Genomic DNA, 16,245 nt, shown 5'->3' with positions numbered 1-16,245 from the left:
AAGCTCTAAACAGCTTGGGTCCAAGTTATCTCAAGGGCCGTGTCTCCCTTTATGAGCCTGCCTGGCTGTTAAGATCATCAGGAGAGGCTTTTTTCCCCATTCCCACCAGCTTCACAGTTTTGCTTGGCAGGGACACAGGAGAAAAGCCTCCTCTGTGGCTGCTCTCAGACTTTGGAACTCCCTCCCAGTGGAGGCCAGGCTGGCCCCATCTCTGCTTTCCTTCCACGAGCACAACAGTCTCCAGGACCTTTCTTGCTTAGGAAAGCGTTCCACCTCTGGATTTACTCCCCATTTGAAAGTTCACCCCTGACTCCCACCCACCCACCCAGCATTTGGCAGTGCTTAACAGGGAACCGAACCCTGGAGCATCGTTCAGATGCATCAATACATCTTAGTCTAGCTGGCTAACATTTAAGTTAGATGTATTCTTGAAGGCTTTCATGTCCGGGATCTGATGATTGTTGTGGGTTTTCTGGACTGTTTGGCCGTGTTCTGGAGGTTCTTCTTCCTAACGTTTCGCCAGTCTGTGTGGCCAGCATCTTCAGAGGACAGGGGTCAGAACTCTCTGGTGCAGTTTGTGGGATAGTTGAGGGTAAAACACGCTGACCACCATAATCACCCAATCTCCTGAAAAGGACAAAAGCTGATCCCACAGCTATATATACTCAACTACTGTATCCCACAGAGAGCACAGAGAGAGTTCCGACTCCTGTCCTCTGAAGATGCCGGCCACAGAGACTGGCGAAACGTTAGAAAGAAGAACCTCCAGCACACAGCCAAAGAGCCTGAAAAACCCACAACAACCATTTAAGTTAGAATTTGGTGTCTTCATTCAAAAACTGATTACAGGGCAGTGTGCAAACAAATTAAAAGTGGAAATAGGGTCGTTTAAAAATGCACGGAAACATTTATCCACAGGGCAGTAGAAGCAGGAGGGTGAAACTTTTTCACCAGCAGAAAATACTAAGATTTGAAACCGTTGGGAAAATAAGAAGGTTTTAACCTGGTGCTATTTAAAACAGCTGCATTGTTTTTGAAACGGGTGTAGAAACAGAGCAACTGACCGAGAGCCCACAGTAGGTGCCGGAAAATGAGGCCAGGGGAAAGACAAGAGTCAGGCCTGTGGGATTTTTGCACTGAAGATTCATTCGGTGCTTGCCAGAAGCCGCCGTGGTCTTGGTTTGGTCCCTTGTTTAGACGTTTGGGTAGGAACATGGGTCCCCTCACCCTCTACTTTCCTTGAGCTCTCAGCCTTCTATTTCCAGCTGGCCAGTGAGGCCCAACGGTGGAAGGCTGGTCACCTCCCAGTCGCTTGCTCGGTGGGCCTATTTGCTGAAGCTGCCATGATCCCAACCTTCTGGAGGGAGGTCCTTCACAGTACTTTCATGTCTTCCTAGGAAATAGCTCGCCTCCTTATGGCGGAGGAGAAGGCAGCGTACAAGAAAGCAAGAGAGAAGGAAAAATTGTTTGCTGAGAAGAAAAGGCAGGATCCGGGCTGGAAGGTGGGTAGAGACTCATTGGCTGGACATTTTGCCCAGCAAGAGGGCAGACAGGAAGGGAAGAGCTTTTCCCCTGGAGGAGCAGTGAGGTGGTTCTCTCCCTTCCAGGGGCCATTCAAAGCAGTAGATCACCATGAAACCACTGGGGAGGGGGGTGAGCAGAATATATTTGCACTAAGCCAAGTCTTTTATTCTGGGAAAGGATCTTGTTTCTCGGGAAAAGGTTTGCTCTCCTGAAGTAGGAGCCTCGTGGCAAAGGGGTTAAATTGCAGTACTGCTGTCAAAACTCTGCTCACAACCCTGGGTTCAATCCCAGGTAACTGGCTCGAGGTTGACTCAGCCTTCCATCCTTCTGAGGTCAGTAAAATGAGTACCCAGCTTGCAGGGAAGGAGGGGTGGTGGTCGATCAATAGCTTGCATGGTTAATTTGTAGACTGCCCAGAGGTGTCTGGAAGTTGAGTCATGGCAACTGGACTTCTTTCTTACTAGGCTGAAACTGTTCCACTCCTCCTCCGAGTAGCTACTTCGGTCTGAAGAGAGTTGGTAGGAGGCCCCTGCATATCTCCTCCACCTTGGTTCCACTTCCCCCTGGTCTGAATAGGCTCGTTAGGAGGACAAAGGATTTGGGGGTGAGGGATAATTCCACTTCTGCAGTCCTTCTCCACCCCTTGTCATGGGTGGTTAGTGGTTGTTAACAGTTGTGTTTTTGGTGGTGATCCTTCTAAGGCTTCCACCCCTGTTGAGTGAGAGATTTTCTATATTCACATGTATGGCCTGCCTGACCCCTCTTCTGGGTCCAAAATGAATCCATCTGGATTATCAGAGGAGTGTAAGTACATCTTGGTCATCGAATCAGTGTCCTTTGTCCTTCAAAGGAAGGAACGCTGCTGATTGTGGTCCTCCTGAGCCATTGCCCTTCCTGTGCTGGGCCATTTAGTGGCTCTTTGTTTTCTCCAGCGTAGAGCTCCGAACACTCCTCTTTGCATTGGAACTGCGTATACTCTGTGGCTCCTGTTGTGTTTTGGTGTCCGGTCTAAAGAAGCTCCTTGGAGGAGGAGCGAAACGTTTCAACCTAACAAGAAGGAAGTCCAGTTGCCAGGACTTCCAGATAAACCTCACCTGGAGGACGGAGCACCTTCACGGATCTATTCCTCAGAGAGCGCTTTAAGCACTGTGGGGAGGTGTAGAAGCAGCATATTTTGCTTTTCCTTCACTTTCCCCGGCTTTGTAGTCGGTTGAGGCCTCGCAACCTAATCCTCGTTTTACTTCCCTCTGATTGCTCGTTGATTGCTACCGGCCATGGTTTTTAACGGTTCATATAGTTCTGATTTCATGTTTTGAAAGGTGTGGTTTGGCTAAACTTTTGAGGTGGCCCGGTTGCTGCTCCTTGTTAAACGAGAGGCAGAGTTGAAGTTGTAACACGGATGACTTAAAATGGAAGCGTAATTTTGGTACCCGTTGCCCTCCATGATGGTTCTGGGCCACTATGAAAACTTGTTTTTGAAACCTTGTTTTTGAAAAGCAAGAGGGAGGGCAATATGTCAACAATAGCAGAGGCAACCCAACGAGAAGTCTATGACTGTGGGAGGCATTCGAAAATGTTGCTGTATAAAAGCTGTCCTGGGTCAAGGACGTTAGAGCCGCGCTGGGTCAGATCAAAGGCCCACAGAGCTCAGCATCTTGTCTCCAGTTTAGGGCCTCTCGGGGCCACTGGAAGCTTGCAACCCAGTACCCAATCAGAGTAGACCCCTTGACCAGCCATGATTGATGCGAGTATAGACTGAACTGTTCCGCCATTGATTCAGTGGCTTGTCTCTCTACCTGAGAGTAGCTGCTGGGATGCTGGCCAAAGAGGGGGGGGGGGTCCCTGGAGCTGGAAAAGGGTTGACTGAGGTGACAATTCCTTCTAGTCTTCAGTTTTGGAAACACAGGGGAGGAGTTAGATTCCTTGGGGGGGGTGCTCTGTTTTCCTTCTGCTGTCGTCCATTTCTAGACAAGGCTTCGATCCTTGAAATCCTCAGAGCTCCTGAATTCTGTGCCAGGGGTCGCACCCTGTTCCTCTTGTCCCAGCGCCACCGACCATGGCGCTCAAAGGCAACCTGTTGTGTTCTCTCTTCTCCACACAGCACGACACACCGGAATCGGTGCCTCCGAGGTCAAGGGAGGGTCACGAACCGCATCGCGGCCGAAGTGACAAACCAACACGGTAACCGATGCAGGGCCGAAAGCCGAGCCTCCGCGTGGCTCGGAAGGAGATGGTCCCCTTGGGGTTAGAGTGGGTGGGGGTTGAAGGAAGGGGCGTGAGGGCTCCTGCCACTGCACGACACCGGAGGGGAGCTTGTGCCAAGCTTCTGTCAGTAGCCCTCTTCCTCCCCACAGACACACAGCATTTTCCCTGCCCTGAGAAGAGCAGCCTCTCAGGGTGAAGGTTTCTGGTTTCACCTTCCCTCCAACCTCTAGTCCTCTGTGTGCAAGGAGTGGTTTTGGGGTGGAGGGCCTTTGAATCAGCTGACCTTCCACTCGTAGCACAGCTCAGACGCAGGCCGGCCACTTCCAGCATAAACTGTACGAAGCACAAATGTCGTCAGCTTCTGCCTATTGGGATTGGCACAGCCGGCCATGGTGGGCGAAGGCAGATCCTGTTTCTTCCCTTGTCTGCCTCCCCACCAGGGAAATGGAGAGTCTGGGAATTCAGCAGGAGGAGAACGCAACCGCCCGACCCTCTGTCTCTGTTAAGGAGGCAGGCAGGATGAGGCCAATCCAAATCATTACAAATTTTGGGGTGCAAAATGGCTCTGTGGCCTCATAGGCCCCTCCCAACTTCACCATTCTAGAATTCTGACACTTTCCAGCCTCTGATGGAAGTTCTGGAGATATCCAAAGCATGTGGGCTGTTGTGGAGCCACTTTTTTGTCCTCTGAACAGAATCGCCCGTTCCCTTGTGAATGTTCCTTCCCCTCACTAGGTCCTTTAAGTGGCCTTAATCCTCAGCCAAGGAGGCTAATCTTCCAAGCCATTGAGGGGAGAGAGATCCTCACCAGCTGGGTCCCCCCCCCAGTCATCTCTTAACCATTCCCCCATCCTCTCTCCTCCAGGCCTCCGCCACCTCCCACGGAGGATCTGGACTATCTGGTTAATCTCACAAGCCAGCAAAACTCAGCCTATCAGATACCGAAACCAGAGAGTTCCCAAAAAGGTGAGCTGGAGATGAGCACCAAAACATTTGCAACTGCAACCACTTTCTGAGCGAAGGGTTGCCTTTTCTGACAGATTGCAATATTTTTGGCTGTGACTGCATGATTGTTCTTTTTTAAAAACCAGCCCCCAAATGATCTCGTCCGGAAAAGGCTGGAGCCAGCAAACGGCCCTGAAGGTGGCTCACGTCCATCTGGTTCATGAGAAGGAAATGGGCGGCCAGGCTGGGGGCCAGGGAGGAGGTTGTCCATGGTGGGCTTTGAACTTCACCTCTCGATCCCACAGAAACCAGCAGGGCTTGGGGTGGAGGGGAATTTGCAGGGGTGCGGGGGGGGGGGTAATGCCTTTATTGGAATATCCTTGTATATGGGTTTGATTGCTAAGAACTGCTGGAGTGGGTGAGGGTTGGGGTTTTCCTCTGTGCCCCACTCCTCAAAGCAGGACCCCGCGTGGAGACGCCACACAGCCCTGTCCTCGCGGCCGCACTCTCGTTTCAGAGGGTCTCGTTTCAGGTGCCCCCAACGGGCACCGTCTCCCACTTTCTTTGGGCACCCAGTTAAAACATCTGGCCGTTCACCTCTCCCCGTTTTGCCCCTAGAGAAGCCGCCCCGGAGCCTGCCATCCTTTCCTCGGTTGGGGTTTGTCTGCTCCGTGTTTGTTTTGTTGTTCTGTTTAATGGTTAACAGTATCATAAAGGGTTTAAAGTCTCCTCTCCCCCGAAATCTGTAGAGATGAGACAGGTCAGGAATATTTAAATAGACCTATAATCTCTCTCTCTCTCTCTCTTGTTCTCTCTCTTTTTCTCAGGTGCAGGTTACCACTATAAGCCGTAGGGGAGAAAGCCAGATGGTTGGTGTTTTTTATTTTTTATTTTTTTTTGTGGGTAGCAACTCTCCTCTGTAGCAAACTGTGCCGGTCTTCTTCTTCCTGAAGATGGCCTCTCCGAGGGGCTCCACAGACGGCATCTCTACCGGTGTTGCCACACCCCAAAACAGTGCCTCTTCTTCATCATCATCGTCGTCTTCGTCTTCGTCATCTTCTTCAGTCTGTGAAGCTTCCTCTCTCTCATCGCCTCTGATCGCTCAGGCAGGGCCGTTGGTGGGTGATCAGAGGGTGAGCTGTTGAGCCGGGGCTGCCCTCCACCCATCCTCTCCCTCTCTCCCCCTCTCTCTCTCCTCTCTGCTCCACTGGTTGGCTCCTGGCTCTTGCCCTGGAGGTGCCCATCCTTTCCGGTTACGGTTGGCCAACAGAGCTGCTTCTGTATGGTGGGCGCAAGAGCGAAGAGGGGAGAACGAAGAGGATGGGGAGGGAGAAGGAGACGTCACCCCTCCCGCTTTATCTGTGATGGCTGGACTCAGATGAAAGGGAAGGTGGGCATGTCTCCACTTGGTAGCAGTTCATGTGAACATTTCCAACCTGTTGGAGCTGTGAGGAGACACTCCCCCCCCCATTTATTTCCTGGTCCTTTCCCCACCACCTCTGTTTTGGAAGTGATGGTCTCACCACCGGGCTGTCCTCATCGAACATGGGTTGACTGAATGCTTCCCTCTAGCAAATGGAGACACACGTGGACCTCCGTAAGCCACGCGTTCCGTGATTTCATTCAGGGCTGCTTTGCCTATTACACATTGGGGGACGTTACACCAAAGAGACCTTCAGGGTACCTGGGAAGGGAGAGGCGACTTCCTGCTGGGTCTGAGCCCTGTCCATACTCAGTGCGAAAACCCAGGTTTCCTGTTTTTTTTGTTTTTTTTTTGTTTTGTTTTTTTGCATTGTGTGAAACAGCCTTTGGTGATCACGCCAACAGCATTCCCAGAAGCCAGCTCGGAATTGAGCTGGAGACGTGAACGTAGTATTTGCAGGGGCTGTTTTCAAGCACATAACTCGTTATTTTATTTTACAAAGTTAACAAAATTACGAGCTGGTGTTCGTGAACCTCAGCAAAGACTTGAGGTTCACACTCTAAAAAGAAGGCTCAGCTCCTGGTCACCTAGCTTTGTAACCTAAAGGTTGTCCTGGTTCCCAAATAGCATGGAGAGACCTCTGCCCTCTGTGGGAAGGCTCTGCTTTCTAAGAACAGAAGGAGGAGCTTTCGGTTTGCAAAGGTACGGAATCTTGAAACCTGTTTTAAGCTGTAGAGACCCGGTGGAGTTACAGGATTTATCAACACCTCTTGTGCATTGTTAAGACAGTCCCGTAGAAAATACTCAAGTTACACAATGAAAAATGGCGAAAATCCTGTTGGGCACTGAGGCAAGCAGTATAACTTTTGGAAGAAAATTGCTGCAAGCTAAGAAATCCACCGTGGATGTTACCTGTTGCATACCTACGGCAGATAACTGTAGAAGAGGTTGCCAGGTTAGTCTGTGCAAGCAAATCAGGCCAAATCCAAAGGAAAATAAATAAAGACAAAAAATGTTTTGGGACCTTAAAGACTAACTGCTATATTTTAATGTGAGCTTTCGTGGACAAGTCCTCGTAGACCATGGAAAAGCATGTTAGGATATGGCACTTAGTCTTTAAGATGCCACAGTGTTTTTACCTTCTTTATTCTTTGTTTTTCTTCGATTTTGGCCTGATGTGGTGGATTGTGCCTTTGGGAATTTCTTAACTTATCACAACTCACTTTTAAAATGTACAGCGTTTGGGTAACTGTGCAACAGGATTTCAGCCATTATTGTGCTACTCTTTCTAAAATTCTTAACAGGATTAAGGATCCCCCCCCCCCGGATGGTGAACTTAAAATGGACAGACAAGCAGAATCAGAGGAGCAGGGAAGTTCTTAACATTTAGCCCTTGTTTTATTTCTCATCCCGCCACCTTTAATGTTCATAAGCCTTCATGCCGTGACCAGTGTTTCTGAAACCGCACAGCCTCTCGGACTGTTTCCCGGTGTTCTAAACTGTGCTCGGAGCCTTGTTAGGCTAGCACGAGGCTCTTCAGAAGTGCCTGCGGGCGGGGGGGGGGGGAGGGATGGCTCAGGTTGCCCCCTCTTTCTGCTGCACCCCGAGGGTCTGAGAAATCCCCGCCACTCTGCTTGGCTTCTCTCCCACTTACCAACCTTTAAACCTTCGTGCCCAGCCTTGCCTTCTCTTTTTTTCCCTGGGTGCTGTTCAAAAGAGTTATCTCTGTTCTAGTTAGGCAGAATGAGCAATGTACATGCCCACATTTCTCCTCCCCCCCCCCCCAACCCAATGCTTTTCTTGTGTTTGATACTCAGGCCGTGTGACCTCCAGTGGTTTCGTTTTATATGTGGTTTGTTTTTTATATGACATAGAATCGTCAAAGGCTGTTGATTACTTTTTTTACTTATGACGTTTCCGTTTCCCCATCTTCCAGGGCAGCCCCCTCCCTCTGGCTGCATTCTCATCAAAACGGTATTTATTGATTGTTAAATGTTCAACAGTGTGGTTTTTAGGTGCCAAAAAAGGTCTCCAGCCCCAGGGTCTTGCTTGTCCATAATTTTCAGTAATCAGATGCGTTCTTCTTGAAGCATCGCTGTTTTAAGTCTGGTCGTGGACGATGGCCTCTTTTTGTATTTACCTTGTGCAGAGAACCATAGAACCGTGGAGTTGGAAGGGGGCTTTTAAGACCCCACTGGGGAGTCTAAACTCCTGCTCAAGGCAGGAATCCAAACGGAAGCCAATATCTGCCAGGCGGTGGTCCTGGGGTCCTGTTTCCATTGAGGAAGGGGAGAAGAAACGGAGGTGGCCAGGGTGAAATCAGGAACGGGCTGAGCGTCAAAGCCAGGAAGGGGATCCTCATTAGCAGAGAGGTTTATGGTTTTGGACTTCAGATGCTTTGGCCTTAGTTATGTTCCTGTTCACAGTTTGGTGGAGAGATGCAGGGGGCTCACCTGAACTGGCCTTCTCTTGTTTTTTATCCTCTGCTTACTTTATAAAAGCCTCCTTCCACTCACTCCTCAGGAGATGTCCGGGGAAGCTTTTGTCAAAGAGCAAAGAACCCTCGTTGTTTATTAGGGCTCAGTGGCAACCTCTTTATTTATGGTCTTTGGTTACAGGCAAGGCATGCCTTTTGCTGGAAAGGGGCCCCTGAGTCAGAAACCGGGGAAGTTGGCTTTCGGGTTGCAAACTCCCAGATACCGCAGCGGCCTGGCGAGGGAAGGGTCCTGGAAACAGAGACCCTCTGGCTTTCCCATGGAGTCCCCATCGAAGTGGGGCTGTTCCTGTTCCTTCAGGTAGGGCTTGAGCAGGAGGCCTTCCCTGGGGATGTCATCCGACCGGTTTCTTCTGCTAGCTTGGATGTTGGCGTGTTACTGTTGAGAGGTATTGGAGATGGGCCGAGGTCACGCTTGAGCCAGTCTGTGCCCAAGTGCAGCGTACCCGGATCAGGGCCAACCTGGCCTGGGTCCTTTGGGTGAGACTCTTCACTTCTGACTCTTGTGGTTTGTGCATTTTCATATCTGTTCTGATGCAAAAAAACAACAACAACATCCCATTGTCGCCAGTGGGGAAAAGACAAGCGGTTGCAGCCGGGGATGTGGTGGTAGTCGTGGCGGTGGTGACAGTGGCTGTACCTCCATTTTAGGTGCATGGTAGATGAGAGAGTTTGCTTCTGCACATGGACATCCTTCTAGTCATTGCACGGAGGCAGAGAGGCAGGCCCTGCCTGGGTTTGGCACCACCATCACCAAGAAAGGAAAAGGCAGAAGCGAAGGGGAAGGAAGGACAGACCCCCCCCCCAGCCCAGAGAAGAAGAACACGAACCTTCGTCTGCAGTTCCTTCTCACACACACATAACGAGTCCTAGTAGTCACAGATCATAGGCTGCAAGTCGCAGCACACATGCACCCCGTACTGGGAGTGTGTGGCTGTTCACGGTATCCTCTTCCAGCACCTGCAGCTCAGCCTACGGTTCCTCTAGTCCTCCTGCAGTATTTGTGATTTCCCCTTTCCTCCGTGCAAAGCATTTAGAGTCTTTAGTTAACAGTGTTTAACATCCGTGAATGCTGGGTGGAACACAATGGCTGGCGGGTGGTTGGGGGTGTTGCTGCACCTTTGCTCTGCCCTGGGGTTGCCCCTGAATTGTCCAGATCTCCTCTGAGTTTCTCAGGAGTTGGAACACTTTCCTAGTCGGTTAGCACCCTGTTAATGTTCCTGTTTCTCTTTTTGCTTTCCTGCTTTTTTTAAAAAATAAAACACCGAAAGCAACCCCAGGGTGGATGTTGGGATTACAGATCAGGACACCATGGTTAAAAAAAAGAAAAGGTGGACCAGCATCAACCCCCACTTGACACACACGTGCCTGGAATAATTGAAAAAAATTCCCAGTGCCGCTGGTTGTAGCTTTCTTACTTCTCCTAATTTACTGTATGTGTGTGCAAGAAGGGTTATCTACTTGGGGCGGGTGGGTGGGGCAAAGTATTCAAAGCCTTTGTTCCTTATTTATTGAGATCTCGGTCCAAAGCACATACTTTGAGGGTTTTTTTAAAAAAACTCACAAGTTTCAGTGTAGACTTTGTACTAAAAAGTTTTTTTTTTGGGGGGGGGGAACATAAAAGCACAACAGAGCTGCCTTCTATGAAGCAGGGGGGTTTGTTCAGGTAGCCCCGTGTCTCGCCTCTCGAGGCTGGCGGTGACTTCTCCAGCCGGTACTTCCTGCACCCTTCAGGGCAAGCGGAGAGCCGGCTGGCCGACAGAGAGTCCGTCAAAAGGAGCTGTTTCTGGCTCCTGTCCGTGTGAATTTTATCCAGCCCACCCCAGCTCAGAGCGACCGGGAAAATGAAGTCAAAGGGATGGTGTCTTCCCTGCTGTGAAAGGGAACTGTGTCGTCTCCACGTCTCCTTCCAACCCAGAGCGTGATGTTTCTGGCGCTCTCTGAGGTTTGTACCTCTGGTGAAGAAAGCCATGGTGCCTTAAGCTCAGAGTCTCCCGAGGCCAGCCCAGATCCACGTAGGCTCCTGGGAAGGACTTTGGATCTGCCCTAAGGAGGGAGGGGGACTCCCCCCCCCAGCTCCGGTTGAAGGATTGCCTTAATCTTGACATGAATGATGTGTGTTGGCCGGGGGGTGGGGGGGCTTTTGATTCTCCCTTGCTTGCCTTGCTTTAGCAATAGACAAGAGGATCGCTCACGGTAGCAAGGGTGTGCAGCCCTTCGTGGCAAAGCTGTTGTGTCACATCTTCCGGATTGCACCCGTCCCTCCTTTCTCAGGGCAGGTCCTGGATCAAGCAATGTAGCACTTGCTGCTCCTTAAAAAGCAAGACAAGACTAGGACCTTCCCTTCAGTGCCAAAAACCTTCAAGCCTTGGGAACAGAAGTACCTCATGGCATTTTGTGTGTGCGCGCGCACGTGTGTGTTTTCCGTTTGTTCCCACTTGGAGTTCAGCGTTTAAGCATTGACTAGGACAGTGGATTTCCACTGTTTGCTTCCTAAGAAGTCTGCAGTTTGTTGCAAGGAAAATTGTGTTTTTAAAGCGCTGAATAAAAATACCTTCTACGGTATACTTCTGTCTATCAGCTGTACAACCTATCATCCTCTTTCCAGTTATCCCCGGTGGCTCCTGAAAACCTAGGCCCTAAGATGCATCTCTAGGCCAGTACCTTAAAAAGATCTTGTTTTTAGAGCAGAAGGAATTCCTGAAGGGCTGTAATCATCCGATGATCCCATTCCTGCAATGTGCGAATTGGCCTCCTTTCTCTTTAGATGGGTCGTGGCCATTTGTGAACTCAGGCTTTCTTGCCAAGTTACGGTTGTAATGACATGCAAGTTTGCCAGAATCACCGCTCCACAACACTGAACGGACCTCGGCTTCTGATGGTGGGCTCTCTGTAACTTGCAGTTTGTCCCCTGTGCAGTGGTGGGTTCAGTCCCCGTGTTCTTAAAAGACTCTTGTGCTTCATCAAAGCCTTAACTGAAAGCTTCCAGACCTTTTCTTGTTCTGTTGCTGAACGGCACACCTGGCTAGGAGGATCTCTCTTCGTTCAACTTCCTCCTGGTTGTTTAAAACTGTGGCCACTTATTGGACTTTTAAGTTCTCAGCCGTGGCTTCTTTTGTTGGCCCTCCACTGAACTCTCCAGCTGCCCCTTTCGAGCCCCCCCTCCCCGGTGGGTGGCTAAGAAGGCACTCTGGTTTCAGCTTGACCTGCTGGACGTTGCATCTTCTGTGTTGTGCTCCTGATTTACCCCATCGCTGTTGGCCTTTTCACCTGATGGAGGACAGTGGCAGGGAAGCCCAATTGTCTTCTCATGGCAGGAACTCCAGAATTGTACATCCCTTCTGGGGGGGGGGGAGCTGGAAGAGCATGTCAGACTCTCTTCCCATCGCACTCCTTCAGTCCCTAGAAGAGGAATTTGGCTTCCCGAAGGACAGAGAGGGGGAGGCGTTCCTCCCCGGCCCAAGGGGCAAAGCAGAAAAGCCCAAGAAGAAACCAACAGCCCTCGGGGGGGCTGGGAGTACCTTCACCGACGGGGCTGTTTGGATCAAAGTTCGGGGTTTGTTGTGACTGGAGCATTAAATACCTTTGAGGTCCATCAGGCGACGGCTCCCTCCCGCTTTGGTTTGCTTGTCCATCGGTAGGTGCTGATTTCAAGGCACCCTTTCTGTAAAGTTTGACTTGGGGGGGCCCCAGCAGGATGACCTTCAGCTCCCATCGTGTTTGAGGAGCTCTTCGGGGCGTTGGCCCTTTCCGGTCGGAAGAGTTGTGTTTTCCCACCAAGAGGCTCTGCCTTGCTTTGAGCAGCTCCTTTCTAGGCAGAACTCTCCAACCCTCCTCTTACCTTCTCTCTCAGTGCCCAGGATGTCTGGGCAGGAACGCTCCACACCCATAGACCTCGAGAGGGTGGCCTCATCGTCACAGAGAAGCCCCCATTTTCACCACTGGCCTGAGATTCCACCACTTGCCACAGGTGGGCACCCCTGGCCGTGGCCTTTCCACTTGAGGTGTGCGTCTGCTTTTCTGCACTTCACCTGGCCTGTGAAGCCTCCCTCCCCCCTCCCTCAGGGATCTTAGGCAGCTTTTGCTGCAGGCAGGGGTGCAGCTGTGAAGCCACAGCTGGGGGCTTGTGTGTTGAGCAGAGCAAGGGTAGCCCTTCATGGCTTTGAAGACCCTCTCTGACCAGCCCGAGGCCCATTTCTTGAGTGCTACATCTCAAGAAGCAGCCTCCCGACACGAGGCAGCGAAGCCTGTCTTGCGCTGGGCAATGCTGGGCTCCTGGGCTCCACAACGAAGGGGATCATCTGGTGCTACCAAATCGGAGCCTTTATCCATTTTGCCCCGTGCTGTCAACTCTGGCTGACCACTGTGAGTATCCTGGGTTGCAGCCAGGTTTCCTTCCGAGCCCTTAACCTGGGGGTCCTTGGTATCCTCTCCCCCCCCCCCCATGCCTGGCTCTTACGTGGCTTCCGAAATCACAAGGTTGAGCTGGTTTGAGGGCATCGCCCATTCTCCCAGACTCTTCCCCAGATTGAAGGGTGGAATTCCTTGAGGTGCCTTCTTTTCTTTCGGCCACTGGCTTTGATCCCGGTGCCTCTGCCTGCACTTCTTCATGCCCTACCTATTTCCAGTTTGGAGGAACCGCTGTGTGTAGACTTCAAGGGGGTAGTTTTTAAGAACAATTATTATTAAAATGGACCTCAAGGGGGTAGCTGTTCCACGTGTAGCAGGTGGGTCTTTGGCTTTCAGGAGCAAAATCTGCCAAGACTCGAGAAGGAACCACCTCTGCCCTTATTCAAGAGGGAGGGCCTTGCGCACCAACCCAAGCAACGTTCCCTTGCAGTCATCTGGAGATGGCTTTTTCAACTAAAATGGTGTGTGTGTGTGTGTGTGTGTGTGTGTGGCATTGGCGGTGCTAAAAGGGGTCCTTGAATCCATGCCGCTTTTCTTTAAAAATTAATGGTCATCAGCAGTGCTCATCCCCATAGTAAACAGCCGAATGCAGGCCCACTGGGAAGCAAGCCCCACTTCACCGAGGCCCCGCTTCTGCCATTTTTAAACCGGCAGCTCCACCCCTGCCCCTTTCCTTTGGCCATATAACTGTTTCCTGCCTGAACGTTTGGACGCTCTGGGCGTTCCTGAATTGGCCCTTAATGGGTAAGTTCCTCTTCCTTGCGGAACAGGCAGGCTTTAATTACTGCTTTCCTCTTTGCAAATCACAGCCATTGTTCATTGTTTTAGCTGTGTTAAAGATGGCTGTTGTTTGGTTGTATAAGGACCGAGTGCACAAATTATGTCCATTCGGCAGAAAAATCGCTAGTTTGGAAACAGTCCATGATCCATCCATCTGTTCCATCCCTTGGCAAATGTAAATTGCACACTTAAAGGGACCCATCTATGCAATAAGCTGGCTTCCTTTGATTTACTGTTCAGCTGATGTTGCTTCTGGATTTAAGGTAGACGCCAACTGGGCTTTAAAGAATTGTTTCTTCTCTGTGCCTGTTTGGCCATAGGCATCTTGAAACTTTTGAATGTAAAGGGAAAGCTGCCTTCCCCATTTATTGTGATCTACTGTAATTCTCCTCTATTACACCTTCCCCCTTTGCCATCAGATGTGTTTGTAAGCCTATTCTTATCTTTAAACCAGAATTACTTATGCCAAGGTCTTTTAAACAGGCCAACACCTTACGTTGCAATACCTGAACCAGGGCCATTAAGGAGAGAACATTTTGGGAATTATTAATTCATAGTGCCATGTGATAAGGTGGAAGAGACTTGACGGCGTAGCACGTGAATTTGTGTGCACATCCACACATGCAAAAAATAAGTCAGGAGATTTCCTGGGGATGGGGATAATGTGGAGTATAGTCTGGGAAAGTGAAAAAGAAAATTATGGAACATATTCTTGGAACAGAAACATCCTATAAATTTGAAAACAGTGTTTCAAAGGGGACTGTTCCTGCTCCCCATCAGATCTTTTTGTAGGTCAGTTTCAAAGCTGGATAATTCATGTACTGTTGCTCTCAGCAAGAATATGGTAGCTGTTCTCATAATGGTTCCTCACCGTGGTTGGTTTTCATTTGGTGTGAAATCATGGAGCAGAAAGAGGCCTATAAAGCCGTCAAGTCCAACCCCCTCCCCCCCCCCCGCTCAGTGCAGGAACCAAAGTCAAAGTAGATCCAATTGTCCGGTTTTCTTTTGAAGGCCTCCAGGGTTGGAGCGCTCACCGCCTCTCCTTGAGCTCACGGGTTCTGTTTTCATACTGATCTAACAGTGAAGAAGTGTTTCCTGATCTTCAGCCTAACGTGCCCAGTTGTACTTTATTACTGATTGAATAAAAGTTTGACATTTTGGTACTGCGTAACCGCCCCTTGCCCTCTCGTATTCCGGAGGTGGATGTTTGGTTGACTGTTAAGTTCTGACTTTTTAAACCTTTCCTTTTTTTTTTTTTTTGGAATGTCATGGCCAGGATTTAAAGTTATGGAACGAAGCCTCTGCAGGTAGACCCTAAAATAAGCGCAGGAAAGGAGGGAATCGGAAACAGAATGTAGCAGGGCTACGGTCCAAAAAAACTTATGTCAGATAAAATGTGTTAGCTTTGAAGTTACCATGTGGTTCATCAACACTTTTGCTGCAACAGGTGTAACATGGCACCATTTCTCTTTCCCCTGCCATCCACCGCCCCCACCCCCGGGAATCACCATATTTTTGTGTGTATAAGACGACCCGCACTTTTCCAAGACCAAATAAGAAAATATGATTGCTGCTTTCCCCCTCCACTTCCTAGGCCCCATGGGACTTATGAAGTGCAAGGGGAAAGCAGTGATCAAAGGGCTGCGATCCTGCAGCGCTTCGATCCCTTTCCCCCCTTCCGTGTATTAGGCAACCGTCAATTTTTAGTCTAAAGATTTTAGATAAAAGTATCATACACGGAAAAATACAGTATGTAGGTCCTTCCCTTCTATCACAAAGGCTTTTGAGATTTTATACAATCCAGGGTCCATATGTGAAAAAAATGGGGTGTGCCTGCCTCAAAGCAGTCAGTAAGAGAGGTCTGTCCTGTAGCTGGACAGCCAATGGACCATCAGGGCACCCATCTCATGGGGCTTCCGGGAGAGGCTGGACACCGTCAAGGGTTTTCATAGGTTGCCCTCCATGCTTTTAGTCCACCAGGTTGCTCTCCTGGACTGATCCTGCTGGTGGTTCTCTGTACGGGAGCTGGCTTGGCAGGCAAAGTTCTGGCTCCCTTCTTGTCTACCTGTCGTACCTGTTCAGCTCAGTTCTTCCCGCCTGCTGCTAGAAGTAGCCAAGTGATCACGTAACCTTTAGCTTGATTGTACTCTTCTGCCGAGAGACTTAAAGAAAGCCGTGTAACACCGGGAGGGGGAAGGGATTCCAGCCGGTCTCCTCTTGCAGATGGCAAATGTTTAAATAAAAATACCAATTAATAATAATAATAAAGTACGGGCATTTCTTTACCAAGACTGGTCTATTCTTTTGTGACTTGGAAATATGGACATGGGCGGGATTTTGGACAAATGGTCGGTTCAGGAACCCCCCTGGGGCTGGTAAGTTGGGGCGGGTCTAACTTGCATTGTAGTCGGTATCTGGTTTTTCAAGTGGTAAAGCACCTGTTCCATTTAGAAACTTTACAGTT

The 16,245-nt window shown here is 50.0% G+C and overlaps 1 protein-coding gene and 1 long non-coding RNA gene across 2 annotated transcripts in view; one reads left to right on the top strand and one right to left on the bottom strand.

The window, feature by feature from the left end:
* The window catches only part of CCDC50 (coiled-coil domain containing 50), a 52,087-nt gene extending 36,017 nt beyond the window's left edge, over positions 1-16,070 (top strand). The window contains exons 9-12 of the mRNA XM_072996384.2: positions 1,398-1,502; positions 3,626-3,705; positions 4,595-4,695; positions 5,502-16,070. Of these exons, the coding sequence (XP_072852485.2) occupies positions 1,398-1,502; positions 3,626-3,705; positions 4,595-4,695; positions 5,502-5,527 (312 nt within the window). The 3' untranslated portion in view covers positions 5,528-16,070. The remainder of the gene's footprint in view (positions 1-1,397; positions 1,503-3,625; positions 3,706-4,594; positions 4,696-5,501) is intronic.
* Positions 1-16,245, bottom strand: part of LOC144587954 (uncharacterized) — a 494,427-nt gene that overhangs the window by 433,941 nt on the left and 44,241 nt on the right. The window lies entirely within an intron of this gene.

This window comes from Pogona vitticeps, chromosome 3 (genome assembly GCF_051106095.1).
Source record: "Pogona vitticeps strain Pit_001003342236 chromosome 3, PviZW2.1, whole genome shotgun sequence".
In the NCBI taxonomy this organism is placed as follows: Eukaryota; Metazoa; Chordata; class Lepidosauria; order Squamata; family Agamidae; genus Pogona; species Pogona vitticeps.
This window is presented reverse-complemented; position numbering and strand designations above follow the sequence as displayed.